Here is a 21450-nt window from a genome sequence, read left to right as displayed (position 1 = left end):
CCTGTAATCCCAGCACTTTGGGAGGCCAAGGTGGGAGGATCATTTGAGGCCAGGAGTTCAAGACCAGCCTGGGCAACATAGTGAAACCCTGTCTCTACAAAAAATAAAATCATTAGCTGGGCATGGTGGTGCATGTCTGTATTCCCAGCGACTTGGGAGGCTGAGGTGGGAGGATTGCTTGAGCCTAGGAGGTTAAGCCTGCAGTGAGTCACAATTGTAACATTGCACTCTAGTCTGGGTGACAGAGTAAGACCCCATCTCTAAAAAAAAAGAAGAACATATGTATATATTTGTTTTAAATCTTTTTTTTTTTTTTTAGATGATGAGTCCTCTAGACTCACTATGATGAGTCCTCACTATGTTGCCCAGGCTGGTCTCAAACTCCTAAGTTAAGCAGATTCTTCTGCCCTGGCCTCCCAAAGTGCTAGGATCACAGATGTGAGCCACCATGCTTGGCCTAAAAAATAGAATATATTTCTAAAAAAACAGTTTGATAGTGCCCATTTGGAAATAATTACCAATAATAAGAAAAGAAGAAAATGTTGTTATTAAAGGATTTCTTTGATTAATGAGTTCAGATTTATTATCCATTTGTAGTCCAGTTGTGAATTGCCTTTCATGTTCTGTAACAGTTTTTCCATTGGTATGTATCCTTTTTTCATTGATTTATATTAACTCTCATTCTTGAGGACATTAAACCTTTTCCTCCTAGCTAAAAAAAAAAAAGTAAATGATAATAATTGCATTGGGAACTTTTAGTGGGCTTTAAGCAGAAGAGTGTCGTTATTCAATTTATATTTTTAAAAGCTGCCTCTTGGGGAAGGGTGGAAACAAAATAAAATAAAAGCTGCCCCTTGATGCTCTGTGGAGACTTCATTACTGAGAGACCAGCTGTGATACTGCTGCTAAAGTTCCAGCAAGAGATGATGGCGGCTGTGGCTAGGACAGCAACGGAGATGAAGAGATATTAGAGAAGTGTTTACACTACAGATATATTTTAAAGGCAATGTTAATAGGATTTGCTGGTGAATTACGTGACAGAAGAGGAAATTAGCAATCGAGGGTAATTCCTAGATGTTGGGTTTGAGTAACTGGGTAGATGGTGGTGCCTTTTAATAGGACAGACACAACTGGGGAGGCAGTGGGCCATATTTTACTTGAGATGCTTATTAAACAGCTACATGCAGATCTCATGTGCGTGTAGATCCTGTCATCAGTGGCAGACAAATGGTTTTAAAGCCATGTGGCTGGATTAGATCATCAAGGAGAAAGTGGAAAGAGAGAAGAGAAAGGGGACAGGAAACAAAGTTGGGTGTGAATATGTGGAGGCTTAATAAGGAAGAGCAACCAGCAAAGGTGACTGAAGGGGAGTTGATGAATCGGGAGAAAAACAAGGTTATGTGGTGTCAGGAAGGTGAAGGAGTTAAGTGTTTCAAAACAGAGGGAGGGTCAATCTCGTGGACTACCGCGGAGAATCAAGTAGGGTAAGAAATGGAATGTGATTTTTGGATTTGGCAACCTCGGAGTGCTTGGTACTTTTGAGAAGAGAATTTCAGTGAAATGATGGAGCCAGATCCCCCACAGGGGGATTGAGAAAACAGTAGAAGGTGAGCATGTGTAAGTCATGTAAGAAGAGGGTTTCTGTCTTTCAAGGAATATCCACTCAAATGTTTACAAGACATTCTTTACATCACTTTTATTTCATACGATGCACTGAAGCTACCAGCAGACAGCATAAAAACTGCCTTTTTCTGAGCAATGAAGAACCTAAAATATGCTATTGTGAGAATGAAAGGTTTCACTGCATCTGCACCTTCAGCCGTGAATGGAGTAATCTATGGGAGATCATCACTATCACTATCTTGCTTTTTATATTAGTTCAGGTAGAGCTGTATTATTTCTGTTTTCCTCCCCTAGGTTATAATGAGCATCAACTTCTTTTAGGGTTCTTGGGACCTACACCTTAGCTTTTTGGCCAGGAAAGAACAAAAGCTTTTTCTCCCCGTGTTTCCAGGCTTTCCCACTCATTCCCAAACTAGGAATTACTCAGACAAGAAGACTCGTGACCTCCAAAAATGTTGAGTCATTGACTCTTCGGAACCACGAGTGACAAAGGGCTGTGACAGGGAGCAATTGCCCTTCTTCCTAACTGTTGGCATTAGTTTGAGATTTTGCCAGCCAATTCCCAGTTGCAATGATTCATAAAGTAACTTCCTAAATTCCATGCAGCAATTATAGGCTGGGGTCACAGATGCAGGAGGTGTGTGTGGCTGGGGTGGGGGTGGTAAAATCAACGGGAAGTGCTTGTGTTGTCTAAATCCTTAGCAAATTGAGTGGGAGATGTATATGTATGCATGTATATAATTTTAATTTAAGTAAGGGGAAATATTTTGGAGACATTTGAGCAGATTAACAAATAGTATTTGTATACATGTAACTAAAACAGTAATTTATCAGGTAGAAGGCAGATGGGGGGAATAAAATGCCAACCTGTATATACAGTTGGGTTGTGCTGATGATGAAGTGCTGTTTATTCAGGGCCAGCCTAGCTTGTCAGCAACATAAGAGCCACTGCAGCACATGACTCCCTGCGTAGCTAGAAGACAATAATAAATTATCCCCTATGCAAACAGCACCGGCATAAAAGCAGATCAAACACACTCTGCCTCCTGGAATCCTGAAGATTCTCACTCATTCCCTCGTTTAATTCTGTTTTAAACATGAAACTCTTGACATTATTCCAAAGCCAGTAAGATCGAATCTGGCTTGGAGAGCTGACGAGAATCTGTTTTAGGGTTATTGTAAAACGGATTTTGTTTCTCTAACTTGCCTAGGTGATTCACATCGTTTTTAGATTTATCAGTGCTTCATTTGGTCCTGTGGAATTTGGGGTCACCTAGAGGAAAACTGAGCTAGAGCACTTGAGGGACATGATGAAAATACAGTCTCTGCAGTCATAAAAAAGATGAGCTCATGTCCTTTGCATGGATGAAGCTGGAAGCCACCATCCTCAGCAAACTAACACAGGAACAGAAAACCAAACACTGCGTATTCTCACTCATAAGTGGGAGTTGAACAATGAGAACACATGGACACAGGGAGGGGAACAGCACACACTGAGGCCTGTTGGGGGTTGCGGGGGCGAGGGGAAGGAACCTAGATGACAGGTCAATAGGTGCAGCAAACCACCATGGCACACATATACCTATGTAACGAACCTGCACATTCTGCACATGTATCCCAGAACTTAAAGTAAAATACAATTTTAAAAATAAAATAAAATAAAAAATAAACAACCTATACCATCTGAATAAAAAAGAAAAAGAAAATATAGTCTTGATCCAGTGCCCAACCTGCTAAATGAGAACCTGTAGCAAATCGGCCCAGAAATGCACACCATAAGGGGACCTTTATGAGGAGGTTGCCTTAGGAACAAAGAACTGGCAGTGTGAGTCAGCACAAGTCCTGTGATAGTGCTGAGAGAGTCCAAAGGACTGGTTTGTAGGAAAATATATCAACTAATAAATGCCTGTCTGGAGTAGTGCTTTTCAGATTGCAGCATGCATTCCAATTCCTAGGATTGTTGGAAAATGCAGATCCTGCTTCAGTAGGTCTAGGGTTTTGCCTGAGACTCTGCATTTCCAGCAAGATACCTGGTGTTGCCAGTGCTGCTGGACTTGAGTCCAGCGAGGTCCTAGAGCCATTAGTTTAACACAGAAGAATTAAAACAGTTTGGAGATCAGCCGGCATTTTTGAAAAGGAAACTTTCCACAAGTGTGGCTTTGAACAGTGTTGATTCTACTGATTCCTAATCTTATGCTCAGATACAAATAAAACCTGCCCCCTCTTGTTTCAGTAACCCAGCCAGGAGTGTAGTGAGAATTTTGTTATATGTAAAAATTTCTTAGAAATGTGTCTCTTCTTTCAAGGGTTTATAAATGTATTTGGAGGCCTTTATATACATAATGAAAAACATTTGGAAAGGAAAACTGTAAAGCTTACTGTGCTGAAGCCTTCAGTTACTGGAAATAAGATGCTGTTAGTTGTAGTCTCTTTTTATTTTTTTCAGGGCTGTATCTTTTTTTACAATCCATGGTGGCAACAAGTTTAGCACTGAGGCTCTTGATTCATCCTCAATGTTGATTTGAAGTAATTTTATCTGTTGAACACACATTGTATATGAGTTTTGATTATTTTTAAAAACCTCCTTCTAAATATTTAAAGTCTATTTCTATTGTGGATGAATTAACTTTTTAAACATCTACTTAAAGATTGTTATTATGCCATTTGGAAAATAAATAAAAAGCATGAAAGCTGGTAGTACACACTTTGGAACACACACTTCCAAAAGCATATGTTCCAAACGCGTATGACCTATTTGATCATAAATGTCATTACAATAGATCCTTGATGTTCATCAGCATGAGAATAGATCCCGAGACCTTCGCGGATTCACATGTACAATTCCTTGCCACCAAAAAAGGGAAAGCGGCCTGGTAAGATGCCAGATGAGAGAGGCTGCCTCGGAGTAGATGGCAAAGCCTCCTCGAAACATGGAAGCCAGTGATGGGCAGAGCCTGCCTGCCTGCCTACCTAGGGTCTTGTGTGCCCTCTTCAGAGCCTCACAGACCTTGAGATTCAACTCAGCAGAATTACAGTATGGGTATGATGGCTATTTGAAGTGGCTGGTAAATAGTCTAAGCCACAAATACCCAATCTACAAGTTTCAAAGAACGACCAGATAGACGTTAATGTGGGCGTGGGGAAATCTGCAACTCTCTGCACTGCACCGTTCACTTCTTCACAGCGGCTGTCCTAGGAGATGTGTGCGGCACTTCCACTTTCTGTGGTGCACACTTCTGTGTTGTTGTAGCATCTTACCTGTGGCAGGCATAATTCTGATTGCTGTTATAATCAGAAAAAATCAACAGAATTCTTTAAATCCCTTGAGTGCACATTGTGGTGTTTTTGTTGAGTGACACAATAGACTGTCAGTTGATGAACTATGTAGTGTGATCATATATGTGCTAGGATAGACACGTATGTGGACTATGATAGAAGATTATGGATGATGGAGCACAGGTTGATTTTGTGTACCTGTCTCTCCAGTCGTCCAACAAACATTTCTTGGACAGCTAGTATATGCCAGGCATTATGTTAGGGGCTAGCATATGTTCTTCACTGTACTTCTTTAAGGAAGAGAGACACCCATGCAGACAAAGTGGCTCTCATTGTAGTTAATAAAACTGGAAGACAGACCAGCTGCAGTGGCTTACGCCTCTAAGCCCAGCACTTTGGGAGGATGAAGTGGGCGGATCAGTTGAGCCCAGGAGTTCGAGACCAGCCTGGGCAAAATGACAAAAGTTCATGCCTACAAAAGATACAATAAATTAGCTGGGCATGGTGATGCACACCTGTACTCCCGGCTACTCGGGAGGCTGAGGTGGGAGGATCGCTTGAGCCTGGGAGGCGTAGGTTGCATTGAGCCGAGATCACACCACAGCACTCCAGCCTGGGTGACAGTGTGAGACCCTGTCTCAAAAATAAACAAACATATACATACATACAGTAAATAAAACTTGAAGCAGCCAGAGCACTTTTTGCAAATGATGTAAGCCACACCTGGGGATTCTGAGGTATTGGGATCCCTGTCTGTAATTATTCATTCCTCCACAGCTGCCACATAGAACAAGCAAATCTGACATCACAGCTCTTTCAAAAATCTCTCAGAATTCTACACTAGAATCAAGATCACCCAGTAAACTCAGCTATGTTCATTCATAGGAATTTCTCCTTGGAGTTAATAATAATTGTTAGAAAAAAATTACAGGAAGAAATAATAATTTCCTCCTATTCTTCTTGTGATAAATTGTAACAACAGCAGACATTCTTATATAGACCCTATCAGCGATAAGAGGGAAAATAGGATTTGCAAATTAAGTATATGAATAAATATATTAGAAAAAATGTTTAGGATATTTGTTCTTTGTCTAAACTATTCTTAATAATGGCAAAAACTCCTTTCTTACGTGGTTTGGGAAAACAAACAAGCAAAGTGTGTGTTAAGCCATAGCATGGAAGTTTCCACGCTTTCTCAAAGCAAACTGTATTTCACTTGCCTTAAATCATAAATGTCTGTCCTAAATACAGCATAAGACTGGACAAATTTGTGGCACAACTCCTCACAGCTGGGAAGTTTGACATTAATATCAAATTTCCTGTTGTTGTTTCAGAATTGTCTGTTTCACAGCAATATTACCAGTGACTTGAAAGCATTTACAGACAAGTTTGGTTTTGACGTCCTCATCCTGTTCGCCAGCTATCTGTCAGAGGAGCAGCAGCCGAGACGACAGATTGCTGTGTACTCAGAAAACGTAGAGCTGTGCAGTCAGGTGAGCCCCTCCTCTGACCCCGGCATGTTTCCCTGTGTCCTAACCTGCTGGCTCTCAGAACACACGGTGCAAGACAGAACAGATTGGTGGCTCATGAGCAATTAGCCCAAGAGATGGAGTCCTAGAGGTTTGAGTTTTAGGAAATGTTGAGGGTATTTTGTACCTTTGGCCTTTTAAGAAAGCCCCAGAAGAATTTCTCTTCTTGACTGAATCCATGGTGTAAAACATTAGCTCTTTCTCACCCCCAAAAGAGCAAGTCCTCCTTTGGGTGCTGTTTTCTTCTAGGACTGCTCCCTAATCATAACTAACAAGGTTTAGCCCCTGTCCCAGGACCCATTTGATGCCCAGTGTTTAAGACCTGGTGATCTGATGCTTTAATCAAAGTTAGTCTGTCTCCAGGTACCAGAACTCTGACTAGGTAATCAATTATCCTCCAGGTTGATCGCTGAGTCTTTTAACCCAAGGCCTAGGAAATAAAAATAAAAATAAAAAAAGAATTAGATAAAATTAATCAATATAGGCCATTGGATATACCAGGCCAGGTGTACTTAATAACTAATATGAGAACATACATGATTCATTGTAACAGGAGCCACATGGCCCTGCATGCTTCATCACTCATTTTTCCTCACTAATGGATTCAATGCCTCATGAATCCACAGGTGGCTAGAGGCACAGTCTCTTCCCCTTTCTTTTCTACGTCCTCCTTTCTGTCCCCCAAGAGCTCCACTGTAGCTCTCTTGACACGTGCCTGTGGGTACTCTCGGGCTCTCTCAAGTCCAAATGTGAGAGAGCATCTCCTCCTCTGACCTGCATCACCAGCCTATGGTTTTTTTCAACACTTTACTCTGCATTTGGTTTCAAAGGTAAATTTCATCTTTGGTCACTGGCTTCCCAGGGATGGGATTTAGGCCTTGGAAGCCTACAATATGGCAGCTTTCAAATCACTTTTAGCAGTAGACCCCTTTTTCAAACCAACTTGAAAATTGGTTCATTGGAAACAGACAAAAGTAGAAGAGCAGATGAAGGAGTTAAAAGCCCTTGAGCTGACCCCAGTCCTCTTCTCTTCTCCCCACTCACCCTCCCCACCCTAGCAATAGCCAGAGGTGGATCCCTGGAATCTTAAGCAACAGAGTCCTGGCTCTGGCCTAGCGAGTCTCTCTTTGCCTGTGTGGTTACACCACTGGCTGAGTCAGCCTTTGCAGCAGACTGCCTGGGTGCAGAACTCAGGCTCCAGCACTTGTTAGCTGTGTGTTGCTGGACAAGTTATTTAATCTTCCTGTGTCTTCATTTCTTCATGGGTAAAATGGGAATAAAAAGAGTTCCTACCTTGTGGAATTACTGTGATGATTAAAAGAGATAATGATCATAAAACCCTTAGAACCACGCCTGGCACATGAAAGCACTCAATAAATGTTAATTAGTAGTAGTAGTATCTGTGTGAGCTCCATGGTGGTGGTGGTGGTGGTGATTATTATTATTATTATTAATTTTACCTCTAGTAATCCTGTGGGGCCATTTCAAAGGCCCAGCACAACAAAATACTCCTGACATTCCCTAAAAATCAGAAAGCCGCCACCCAGTTCTGGCCTCACACTGACTGTCAGTGTCCCCTTGCCTCCCAGGTTGGCTTTGTCTGTTTTGGGCTCCATGCTTCCGTTACCTGGGGTGAAAGGGTCCGAGGGGTCCTGAGTGCTGTTCAGAAAGGTCAGACCCTGGGAGCATCTGTCTTTCCTACTCTCTCTCTTGCATTCTGAAGCTATCAGACGTTCAAGCAGCCCTGGCTGCCCCTCCCAAACAAGAGCCTGTCTCCTGATATTTTCCCCTTATTCCAACACTTTTCCTATAGTTGTCAGCAACATGCGTTATCTCTGCTTTTTTTGCAACTCAAGTTACATCGCTGTTGGAAGATGGTATTATATTACAGTTAGGAAAGAAGTTAGATGGTTTAAACTCCTTTACCCAAAACGTTCAGGAGCCATCAAAATCGAGCACCTGGATTTTGAATTAAACAGAGAGACAGTTGGATAGAATTGGAGAAAAGGTTGGTGGTATAGTAATCAGAACTTTCCAAGTTTGAGATCTTCTTTTTCAGACAGATGAACACAGACTAATTTTATATTTAAAAAATTAAGAGAGATAAATTGCAAAGCGCAGTTGCAAAGTGCAACAGTGCCTGAGTGCTGACACAAATTCCTGTGCCTTCCGACAGATTTGCTGTGAGCTAGAAGAGTGTCAGAACCCTTGCCTAGAACTGGAGCCCTTTGACTGTGGCTGTGATGAGATCCTGGTGTACCAACAAGAGGACCCTTCAGTGACTTGTGATCAGGTGGTTCTCGTTGTCAAGGAAGTCATCAACAGGAGGTGTCCAGAGATGGTCTCCAACAGCCGGACGTCCTCAACAGAAGCTGTGGCAGGCAGTGCCCCCCTCTCCCAGGGGTCTTCTGGGATTATGGAATTGTATGGTTCTGACGTAGAGCCACAGCCCAACTCTGTGAATTTCATAGAGAACCCTCCAGATCTCAACGATTCTAACCAGGCTCAGGTGGATGCCAACGTAGACCTCGTTAGCCCAGACAGCGGACTGGCTACCATTAGGAGCAGCCGCTCATCCAAGGAGAGCTCTGTTTTCCTCAGTGATGACAGCCCCGTGGGAGAAGGTGCTGGGCCTCACCACACCCTCCTCCCAGGGCTTGACTCCTACAGCCCCATCCCTGAAGGGGCGGTTGCGGAGGAACACGCATGGTCTGGAGAACATGGTGAACACTTCGACCTCTTCAATTTTGACCCAGCACCCATGGCTTCTGGCCAGTCCCAGCAATCTTCTCATTCTGCAGACTACTCCCCAGCGGATGACTTCTTCCCCAACAGCGACCTGTCAGAAGGACAGCTCCCCGCTGGGCCTGAAGGACTTGATGGCATGGGAACCAACATGTCTAATTATTCATCCACTTCACTTTTGTCGGGGGCTGGCAAAGATAGCCTTGTGGAATATGATGAGGAGTTTGTCCAGAGACAAGAAAGTCCCAGAGATAACTCTGAAAGAAATTTGAGCCTGACAGATTTTGTGGGAGATGAATCCCCTTCCCCAGAAAGGCTAAAAAATATTGGAAAGAGGATCCCACCAACACCCATGAATAGTTTAGTAGAAAGCTCGCCATCCACGGAAGAACCAGCCTCACTCTATACAGAAGACATGACCCAAAAAGCCACTGACACAGGTCACATGGGGCCACCTCAGACCCATGCACGGTGCAGCAGCTGGTGGGGTGGTTTGGAAATTGACTCCAAAAATATTGCAGATGCGTGGAGTTCTAGTGAACGGGAATCTGTTTTCCAAAGCCCTGAATCGTGGAAAGAGCATAAGCCAAGCTCCATTGATAGGAGAGCCTCAGATTCGGTATTTCAGCCAAAGAGTCTCGAATTCACAAAGTCAGGTCCCTGGGAGTCTGAATTTGGTCAGCCTGAACTGGGTAGCAATGATATTCAAGACCAAAATGAAGAAAGCTTGTCATTCCAGAATGTGCCCATGGAGAAGCCACCTTTGCCAAATACATCTCCCCAAGGAACAAACCACCTGATAGAAGACTTTGCTTCTTTGTGGCATTCTGGTCGCTCTCCCACAGCCATGCCCGAGCCCTGGGGAAATCCTACAGATGATGGTGAACCAGCAGCTGCGGCGCCATTCCCAGCCTGGAGTGCGTTTGGTAAGGAAGATCATGCTGAAGCGTTAAAAAATACCTGGAATTTGCACCCAACAAGTGGCGAGACACCTTCTGTTAGGGACCCGGATGAGTGGGCCATGGCAAAAGGTGGATTTGTCTTTTCTTCTTCAGAACTACTGGACAATTCACCCAGTGAGATAAATAATGAAGCAGCTCCAGAAATCTGGGGCAAGAGGAACAGTGACTCCAGGGATCACATCTTTGCACCTGGAAATCCCAGTTCTGATCTGGATCATACGTGGACTAATTCTAAGCCACCAAAAGAAGATCAGAATGGTTTAGTGGATCCTAAAGCTAGGGGCAAGGTATATGAAAAGGTAGATTCCTGGAACCTTTTTGAGGAGAGTATGAAGAAAGGAGGGTCAGACATCCTAGCTCCTTGGGAAGATTCCTTCTTATCTTACAAATGCTCTGATTACAGTGCATCCAACCTAGGAGAAGATTCGGTGCCATCCCCCTTAGATACCAATTACTCCACCTCAGACTCTTACACATCACCAACATGTGCTGGAGACGAAAAGGAAACTGAACACAAGCCATTTGCTAAAGAGGAAGGTTTTGAGTCAAAAGATGGTAACTCCACGGCAGAGGAGACTGACATTCCACCTCAGTCACTGCAACAGCCATCTCGAAATCGAATCAGTTCAGGTCCTGGGAACCTAGACATGTGGGCTTCACCTCATACAGATAACAGTTCTGAAATAAATGCCACTCACGACCCGGATGAAAATGAACTCAAGACAGAGCACACAGATGGTAAGAATGTCTCCATGGAGGATGACGTGGGGGAAAGCAGCCAGTCCAGTTACGATGACCCCAGCATGATGCAACTGTACAATGAAACAAACCGACAACTCACACTTCTGCACAGCAGCACCAACTCCCGGCAGACAGCGCCTGACAGTCTCGACTTGTGGAACAGAGTGATTTTGGAGGATACGCAGTCCACAGCAACGATCTCAGATATGGACAATGATTTGGACTGGGATGACTGCAGCGGGGGTGTGGCACTCCCCAGTGACGGTCAAACAGAAGGATACATGGCTGAAAGTACCGAGCCAGAAACCCGATTTACAGTGAGACAGCTGGAACCCTGGGGCTTGGAGTATCAGGAGGCAAATCAGGTAGATTGGGAGCTCCCTGCCTCTGATGAGCATACCAAGGACAGTGCTCCCAGTGGACATCACACACTGAATGAGAAAAGTGGGCAGCTAATTGCAAACAGTATTTGGGATTCTGTCATGAGAGATAAAGACATGTCATCGTTCATGTTACCAGGTTCCTCATATCTCACAGATTCAGAGCAAAGTGAATTGCCTTCTGAAATCCCCAGCCATTCAGCAAATGTTAAAGACACTCACTGCCCAGATGCGCCAGCAGCTTCTGGAACCAGTGAGTCAGGGGCACTTATATCTCATCTTGACAACCAGGAGACAGAGAGGGAAACCCTGCAAAGTGATGCAGCATCCTTGGCGACTAGGCTTGAGAATCCAGGGCATTTTGCACACCCAGATCCATGGAAAGGTCATAGCAATGGACAAAGTGAAAGTGAGAAGGAAGCCCAGGGAGCCACCAACAGGGAGCACCTCGATGAAGAGGAGGTGATCGCCTCTGGTGTAGAGAGTGCCTCAGGGATTTCTGAAAAAGGGCAGAGTGACCAGGAACTGTCTTCTCTGGTTGCATCTGAACATCAGGAAATCTGCGTTAAATCAGGCAAAATCAGCTCTCTTGCAGTCACTTTCAGTCCTCAAACTGAGGAACCAGAGGAAGTTTCCGAGTATGAGAAGGGGTCTTACAATCTAGACTCCCGTGATGTGCAAACAGGGATGTCTGCAGATAACCTGCAGCCAAAAGACACCTATGAACAGAACCTCATGAGTCAGAGAAATTCAGGTGAAACTACTGAGACTTCAGATGGGATGAATTTCCCAAAATACGTATCTGTACCAGAAAAGAATCTTGAGAAAACTGAAGAATGTAACATTCTAGAGCCAGAGAATGTGGGTGGAGGGGGACCTCACAAAGTTCCCCAAAGCCTTGACTTTGGGGATGCTCCTGTAGACAGTGTCGTGCATGTCAGCTGCACAAGTTCCGAGATAACCAAAAATCTTGACGTTAAGGGGACTGAAAATAGCCTTCCAGGAGCCAGTTCATCTGGAAATTTTGACAGAGATACTATTTCTAGTGAGTATACTCATTCAAGTGCATCAAGTCCTGAGTTAAATGATTCTTCAGTTGCGCTGTCTTCCTGGGGCCAGCAACCCAGTTCTGGGTATCAGGAAGAGAACCAAGGCAATTGCAGTGAACAGAATCACCAAGAATCTGAACTAATTACCACTGATGGCCAAGTAGAAATAGTTACCAAAATGAAGGATTTAGAGAAAAACAGAACAAATGAGTTTGAAAAGAGTTTGGATCGCAAAACTCCTACATTTTTAGAGATCTGGAATGACTCGATTGATGGTGATTCCTTGTCCTCTTTGTCCAGTCCTGAAACAGGCAGATATTCTGAGCATTCAGGGACACGTCAGGAAAGCAATCTCATCGCTAGCTACCAGGAGAAAAATGAACATGACATTTCTGCAACTGTGCAGCCAGAGGATGCCAGGGCCATTTCAACAAGCTCAGGTTCTGACGATGACAGTGTCGATGGTGAAGAGTCAGTGGAGGAAGATATCCAGGCGGCCAACTGCCACGTTGCTCAGGATGAATCCAGGGCTTGGGAGTCACTGAATGAATCGAATAAGTTCTTGGTCACAGCTGATCCTAAGTCTGAAAATATTTATGACTACCTAGGCAGCTCAGAGCCAGCAGAGAATGAGAGTAAGTCAAACCCATTCTGTGACTATCAGCAAAGCAGCCCTGATCACTGGAATTTCTCACCGTTAACGGAGACTGAAATACAGATTCCAGCAGTGGAGAAGGAGATGAGATCTTCTCCAGAAACAGGGAAGACAGGAGATGTTGCATGGCAAATATCTCCCAAAGCTGAACCAAAGAACGAAGATAATTCTCAACTGGAAATGCTGGGCTTCTCAGCTGATAGCACTGAGTGGTGGAATGCCTCACCCCAGGAAGGGAGACTAATTGAGAGTACATTTGAAAGGGAGCTGTCTGATCCCAGTGATGTGTTGGAGATAAATTCTTCCTTATATCAAAATGCCAGTCTCTGGGGAGTACCAGTTCAGAATGATATTGAGCCCGTGGAAACACACTATACTAATCCTTTTAGTGACAACCATCAGTCACCCTTCCTGGAAGGTAATGGGAAGAACTCCCATGAGCAACTCTGGAACATTCAACCAAGGCAGCCAGACCCAGATGCTGACAAATTCAGCCAGCTTGTAATATTGGACCAAATCAAAGAAAAGGACTCAAGAGAGCAAACCTTTGTGTCTGCTGCTGGCGATGAGCTGACTCCTGAAACACCGACCCAAGAGCGGCATCAGGACGCCATGCTGTCAGTCTGCGATCAGCCAGATGCAGCCTTTACTCATGCAGAGGAAAATGGTTGTGTTACATCTCATGTTTCAACAAATGAAGGTCAAGAAACAAATCAGTGGGAACAAGAAAAATCATACCTGGGTGAGATGACACATTCAAGCCTTGCCACAGAAAATTTTCCTGCTGTCAGTTCTCCCACCCAACTGATAATGAAGCCAGGCTCTGAATGGGATGGCTCTGCCCCAAATGAGGACTCCCAAGGTACATTTGTGCCAGATATTTTACATGGCAACTTTCAAGAGGGTGGGCAGCTGGCCTCTGCCGCGCCTGACTTGTGGGTGGATGCTAAGAAGCCCTTCAGTTTGAAAGCAGATGGTGAGAATCCTGATATCCTGACACATTGCGACCATGACAGCAATTCTCAGGCTTCCAACAGCCCTGATATATGTCACGATTCTGAAGCGAAGCAAGACACTGAGAAGCACCTCAGTACTTGCATGGGACCTGAAGTGGAATCCAGTGAGCTTTGTCTCACTGAGCCAGAGATGGATAAAGAACCCATTCATGAGCCTGGACAGGAGTTTGTCCCATCCAATGCAGAACTTGATTCTGAAAACGCAACTCCGCTGCCTCCAATTGGCAATCAGGCAGACATAAAGGGCTCCTCTCAGCCCGCCTCTCATAAAGGTTCACCTGAACCTTCTGAAATAAATAGTGATGACAATACAGATTTACAAGCATCAGAAAAAGGAGCCAGCCCAGATATGGCACCAATTTTGGAACCAGTTGACAGAAGAATCCCAAGGATTGAAAATGTGGCAACTAGCATTTTTGTAACTCACCAAGAGCCAACTCTGGAAGGCGACAGTTCTTGGTTATCAGACAGCTTTTCTCCTGAAAGTCAGTCTGGTGCAAGAGCTGTGTTTGATGGTGAGCCATGTTTATCCACAGAGAATCCTGCCATGGTTCCTGATGCTTTGCTAGCCTCAGACACTTGTCTGGATATAAGCGAAGCTGCCTTTGACCACAGTTTCAGCGATGCCTCAGGTCTCAACACATCCACGGGAACGATAGATGACATGAGTAAACTGACATTATCCGAAGGTCATCCTGAAACGCCAGTTGATGGGGACCTAGCGAAGCAAGATATCTGCTCATCCGAAGCCTCGTGGGGTGATTTTGAATACGATGTAATGGGCCAGAATATCGATGAAGATTTACTGAGAGAGCCTGAACACTTCCTGTATGGTGGTGACCCTCCTTTGGAGGAAGATTCTCTGAAGCAGTCGCTGGCACCATACACACCTCCCTTTGATTTATCCTATCTCACAGAACCTGCCCAGAGTGCTGAAACAATAGAGGAAGCTGGGTCTCCAGAGGATGAGTCTCTGGGATACAGAGCAGCAGAGATAGTGCTTTCTGCACTTCCTGATCGAAGAAGTGAGGTAAACCAGGCTGAGACCAAAAACAGACTGCCTGGATCCCAGCTGGCTGTGCTGCATATTCATGAAGACCCTGAGTCCGTTTATTTGCCTGTGGGAGCAGGCGCCAACATTTTGTCTCCATCAAGCATTGACTGGGAAGTAGAAACAGATGATTCTGATTTACCAGCAGGTGGAGACATAGGACCACCAAATGGTAAGAAACATCCCATTCTTCCACCTCCAAGAAACCACTGCGTTAATTAAACTAGTGAATATTTATAAGACACACTCTTCCTACCAATGAGGGTAGAGAGGAACTAACTACATTTGCAAGGAATGCCTCACCAAGTCCTGTATTATAACAGCAGTAAAAACTAATGCATATATAGTACCTATCCCTGATAGTGCACAAGAAAATCAAATGACTCTACAAAATAAAAATATTTTCTAACTGGGCACAAGGGCTCACGCCTGTAATCCCAGCACTTTGGGAAGCCAAGGAGGGTGGATCACCTGATGTCAGGTGTTCGAGACCAGTCTGGCCAGCATGGTGACACCCCGTCTCTACTAAAAATACAAAAATTAACTGGGTGTGGTAGCAGCTGCCTGTAGTCCCAGCTACTCGGGAGGCTGAGGCAGGAGAATAGCTTGAAACCAGGAGGTGGAGGTTGCAGTGAGCTGAAATCACACCATTGCACTCCAGCCTGGGTGCTGGAGCGGGACTCTGTCTCAAATAAATAAATAAATAATATAAAAAATAAAAACATTAAGTTACCTCTTTTAGATGATCATTTGCAAGGATAACAAATTGCACAATGTGTTAATTAAACCTTGTTCTCCTCTTCTCACTTTCAACTTCTACTTCTAGGTGACAGCAAGGAAATATCAGAATTGGAAGAAGAAAAAGTAATTCCTACCAAAGAGCCTGAGCAGATAAAATCAGAGTACGAGGAAGGCAGATGTACAGAGAAGAATGAAGATCGTCATGTACTACACATGGATTACATACTTGTAAACCATGAAGAAAATTTACATTCAAAGCCAGAGGCCTGTGAAGAAAGAGAAAGCATAGCTGAATTAGAATTGTATGTAGGTTCCAAAGAAACAGGGCCGCAGGGAACTCAGTTAGCAAGCTTCCCAGACACATGTCAGCCTGCCTCCTTAAATGAAACAAAAGGTATCTCTGCAGAGAAAATGTCTTCTAAAGGCGATACGAGATCATCTTTTGAAAGCCCTGCACAAGACCAGAGTTGGATGTTCTTGGGCCATAGTGAGGTTGGTGATCTATCATCAGGGCCTGGGTGGTCTGGCAAGACTGTGGAGCCATTCTCTGAACTCAGCTTGGGCGAGGGTCCCCAGCTGCAGATTCTGCAAGAAATGAAGCCTCTAGAATCTTTAGCACTAGAGGAAGCCTCTGGTCCAGTCAGCCAATCACAGAAGAGTAAGAGCCGAGGCAGGGCTGACCCGGATGCAGTTATGTTGCAGGCTGTCACCCATGACAATGAATGGGAAATGCTTTCACCACAGCCTGCTCAGAAAACCATGATCCGTGACACGGAAATGGAGGAGGAGACAGAGTTCCTTGAGCTCGGAACCAGGAAACCAAGACCACATGGGTAAGCAGAAAGCTAGATTTATTTATTTTTGCCTGAAAAGCAATTTATTTAGAAACCTGGGAAATGGTTAGAGGTTATGGAATATGAAGAATACCTGGATGATAGCAGCTTTGCTTATATTGAATGCAAGGCACACCATCAGTAAAAGCAGCTACTAGATAACTATTACTATAATGATGATTTATGTACATTTTCAGTCAAAAAGCCCCTTCAATTTTCATTCAGAGTCTTATACCTACCCCCCAACTGCCACCCCACCTACTTGAATACCTACATAACTCTTAAACAGGCAGTTGGGAATACAAGGGAATGACACTAACGTTTAATCAGCACCTACTATGTGCGAGGCAGTTTGCATATATTACCTCATTTAATCCTAACATGCCAGTGCGGGGAATGGAAGGGATGGGGTTGAGTAGGGGGATTCAAGGCTCAGAAAGTTTCTATAACTTGCCTAGAATTAAGTAACCAGAGTGAACACTCTGGGATTCAAAGCTTGCCACCTCCAAAGCCTTAGCATACAGAAAAGTCATTTTCTGGTTTTATGTAAGCACCTAATTTATCACTGGAGACAGAGAGACTCCATAGGCTTCTCCAAATCTCTGTGTAAAACATTCATTCCCTAATTGGCAGATAAATTGGCAAACTGTCACCAAATCAGTGATTCAGTCATTCATTCACTCATTCATTCATTCATTCATTCACCATGTGGTTTTTGAGAGCTTGCTCTGTGCCATGGTCCGGGTAGCCAATGGGCATATATCAGGGAATAGGATGTCATCGCTGCCCTCAAGCTGCCAGTCTCTGCTGAAACTGTTTAGCATTCTTCATTTCTCTTCATTTGTGTTTATGAAGCCCTCCTGCTTCCAGGGACAAAAGAACAAATTGTGAAAAATAACTTAAGTAAAGGGGAAAGTCATGTTTCCTCCTTGAAATGTAACAGAGAAAAGATGTCGGCCAGGCACGGTGGCTCACACCTGTAATCCCAACACCTTGGAAGCCCAAGGTGAGTGGATCACTTGAGTTCAGGAGTTTGAGACCATCCTGGCCATCATGGTGAAACCCCGTCTCTACTAAAAATTCAAAAATTAGCCAGGAGTGGTGGCAGCACCTGTAATCCCAGTTACTTGGGAGGCTGAGACAGGAGAATCACTTGAACCTGGGAGGTGGAGGTTGCAGTGAGCCAAGATCGTGCCACTGCCCTCCAGCCTGAGCGACAGAGCCAGACTCTGTCTCAAAAAAAAAAAAAAAAAAAGGGAGAAAAGATATCTTTTTTTTTCCTACTCAGCGTGGGAATATAAAGGACTATACATACCAGGTACCCACAGTGAGTCAAAGAATCTGGATTCCAGCCTGGCTCTACCATGACTGATTATACATTTTAGGATTAATCCCAGGCTTAGGTTTTCTCATCCGTAAAATTAGTGAGTTGGGCTGAAAAATCTCAAGCCTTTGTGCAGTATTAAATTCTGGGAACTTAATTTGTGTGGAAACAGAATGTGTCCAGGAGAGCTTTGGCATTCACAAATTACATTTCTTGATGAAAGGAACAAGGACAATGGAAAGAATAGCTGGGGTATGTTGAGGGCTAGCAAAGTGCAGAAGGGGTTAAAAGCTCTACCATATTCCAGGGCAGCTTCATAAATCCAGATGTTGTCAGCTGGCCTAATCCTTCTTTCTTCCTGTCAAGCTATTTTCTTCCAGAGAGACCTCAGATCCGTTATCAGAAAGCGAGTAGCAGATGGATCCCAGCAGCCCTGCTGGCATTGTTATAGATTGAGCTCAGAACTCAGGCAGCCATGAGTTGGCTAAGCTATTGTTTGGCTTCTTGTCTGCATTTTGCACACGCCCCTGAGATCCAATAGATGACAGTCGGTGTTCAATTGTGCCACCAGTACCTTTTCTTTCAACACGATTTCTTTGCTCATCCCTTTCCGCTCAGCTTTCGTAGTACTGAAACTTTCCTCACAATGGGGATGGGGCAGATTTTCCCTCCGGCATGTGTATTATCTTTTGCATAAATAATTTACTCTGAATGTGTAAGTCTCCCTCTGTGCTAGATTTTTGGAGAAGAAAGAGTTGTCTAAAACAGTGGTTCTCTAAGTGGGGTCCTAAGAACGGCAGCATCAGTATCACCTGAGTGCTTGTTAGAAATGCAAACTATTGGCCCTGACTCAGACCTGCGGAATCAGAAACTCGGGGGGTGAGGCCCAGTCAGCTGAGCTTCAGCAGCTCCTGGTGCCCTCCAAAGCTTGAGAACCACTGGTTTAAAACATACTGTCAGTCATCTAGCAGTTTACAATTTCATTAAAAAGTTAGACATAAGTAAAAAGGTAGATAGCAGTGTAATATTTAAGTCAAGCTAGTCAAAGCCCAGTGTCAGTTTAAGTATAAAATAGGTACCAACTATGGGCATTTAGCCATAGACTGGGTGCTAAACACTCTGTGTGCACTGTTTCACTTTACAACGGCAATCTTGCGAGACAAGAGTTACACAAGTGAGGAAATAAGAGGAGAGACGTCTGTTTCGGGCACCTTTATGGAGCAGGCAGCAGGAATCACTTATTCTCTGTCAGACACAAGAGACAGAGTGCCCAGGGCCCATGATACTTTAAGGAGCCCATGAGAATATTTTCTTTTATAATCAGAAGAAAAAATTAGTATACTTTCACGTGGATTACATTTTGTCTTTATACCAACAACGTTATAAAATAAACTTTTAAAAAATGTTTTAATGACAGAAGGGGCTTATGAGGGCAGAAGTGCCTAGGGCCCATGAAGTCGTACTGCAGCTCTGAGAGGTACATTTAAAACAGTCACTAAAGGAAAGGTCACACTTTGGGAAGGCGAAGAAGAGGGTAAGAAGCTAGCTGAGTGAACTGGGATGAGTACTATGAAGGAAGTCATGGAGACAGGAAGGTCATCACAGAAGCAAAACAACGAAATAGCTGTGGTTTCCCAAACAAAAACCTGGAAATATCTCTGATGCATAATCTGATCCTAGAACAGAAGATCCAAAATCAAGACCATTCTGCAAAAAGGAAAATTAAGAAAAGTTCTTCTTAAATAGAGATAGGTTCATAGTATGTGCAATATGACTCACCAGCTGTAAATCAGCTTCTCCCCTCCCCTCCTCAGCCTCAGCCTCTCTGAGCTCCCAAACTGTTTTGAGAGCTGCAAGCCACATTTTCAAAGTCTGAGAAAGCATGAGAAAAATGCCTTTTCTCCTCATATGCCACCTACTGACTCTTGTTAACAAAAGTTGTTACTAGGACTGAAAGATAGCCTCTCTCCCTTGAGATCTGCAGCACTGCTTCACGTTCCCTAGGATCAGTCTTTTCAGAATCCTTTGCCAACACCTTGGTCATCCTCCAGCTGTAGACCTGACCAGCAGGGGATCAAATACCAGTTCCCCAAGACAGTGACGGATGTGCCTGATCTTTCCTACGTAGTCACAAAGAATATTTGCAGGAGAATCTGTAGCACACAGACCTTTCTTAAAGGAAGAAACACTTAGCTGTTTATTTTAAAGAAAGCATGGTTGGAAGAATGATGTGTGAAGAAGGGGGGTAAGCTGGTTACATGTTAGAGTTTTTCAGAAAAACAGAACAAATAGGAGATATCCGTATTTATATCTCCATCTTGCTATCTAGCTACTGAGAGAATTTTAAGGAATTGGTTCATGTGATTATGGGGGCTGGCAAGTCTGAAGTCTGTAGGGCAAGCTGGCAGCCTGGAAACTCAAGCAAGAGTCAGCACTGCAGTCGTGAATGTGAGTTCTGCAGGGCTGCAGGCTGGACATGCAGGCAGGTTTCTGGGCTGCAGTCTTCAGGAGAATTCCTTCTTCTTCAGAAAACGTCAGACTTTGCTATTAAGACCTTCATCTGATTGGATGAAGGCTCCTCACATTATGGAGGGTAATTTGCTTTACTCAAAGTCTGCTGACCTCAATGTTAATCACATCTAAAAAAATACTTTTACAACAACATCTAAACTGGTGTCTGACCAAATCACTAGGTATCATAGCCTAGCCAAGTCAAAACGTAAACATTAACTCTCACAGGTTATAGCAAAAAATCTGATCTATATGTTAAACAAGGATTAAGTCATTAAAATTTTAAAAGTCACTATCTGAATTATATGAAAATGTGACAATCAATATGCAAATGTATTGGCTTTCCATAGATATAAGCAAAGAAATAATATGCAAGGGAATAAAAGAAAATCATTTCCAAGAGGGCTGAGAAAACGGATGATACTCAACTGATGAATCTTCGGGAGATGCAGGCAGCTGTGGGGGATGGAGGATGGGGAGGAGGGGAGGAGAAGAGAGGAAATCGTTGTCTCGTGTACTTTTGAAAAAGTGTTTGGACATAACCTGACCCTCGTACTTGTGGAGCTGTATCTTGTTTCCTAGCTCTGTGAGGTGAGGTATTCAGTATTCCCTGAAATAAAGACGACCTTCAGACACAGTGTGTTTGGTTCTATGGTGATCTGTCTGCATCCTTTCTTTTTAAATTTGTAATTTTTCACCTTTTTTTCCCATCTGATAACACTATAGAAAAGAATTTATCTTTCTGCTTGTGAGTGACACCGTGAGATCTTTTTGTTTTTCGTGAAATCAGGCTTTTTCTGTCTATGACTTACAGTTGGGGAGTTAGTACATTGGGTCTTTTATCCACGTGAATGTTGAAAATCAGAAATAGATTTAAAAATCAGTTGACTCTTTCTCTCGCTGTTGGGTAACGGGAACTCTGAGAAGCATCAGGCCGACCAAGCGTACCCCACTTCTGAACATTTGCCGTTTCTCAGAGATGAGTTGATGCTCTCTGAACTCCAGTGCGTCCTT

General features: G+C 43.8%; 1 protein-coding gene across 6 annotated transcripts in view; it reads left to right on the top strand.

The window, feature by feature from the left end:
* Positions 1–21450, top strand: part of PRUNE2 (prune homolog 2) — a 293604-nt gene that overhangs the window by 190559 nt on the left and 81595 nt on the right. For all 6 annotated transcript variants that reach the window (XR_003115889.1, XM_025358683.1, XM_025358681.1 and 3 more), the window contains 3 exons: positions 6234–6392; positions 8605–15199; positions 15854–16601. Coding sequence is in view for 5 of the 6 variants with exons in the window: in XM_025358683.1 (XP_025214468.1) it covers positions 6234–6392; positions 8605–15199; positions 15854–16601 (7502 nt within the window). In the remaining variant the exon portion in view is untranslated. The remainder of the gene's footprint in view (positions 1–6233; positions 6393–8604; positions 15200–15853; positions 16602–21450) is intronic.

This window comes from Theropithecus gelada, chromosome 15, assembly GCF_003255815.1.
Source record: "Theropithecus gelada isolate Dixy chromosome 15, Tgel_1.0, whole genome shotgun sequence".
NCBI classification, from domain to species: Eukaryota; Metazoa; Chordata; class Mammalia; order Primates; family Cercopithecidae; genus Theropithecus; species Theropithecus gelada.
This window is presented reverse-complemented; position numbering and strand designations above follow the sequence as displayed.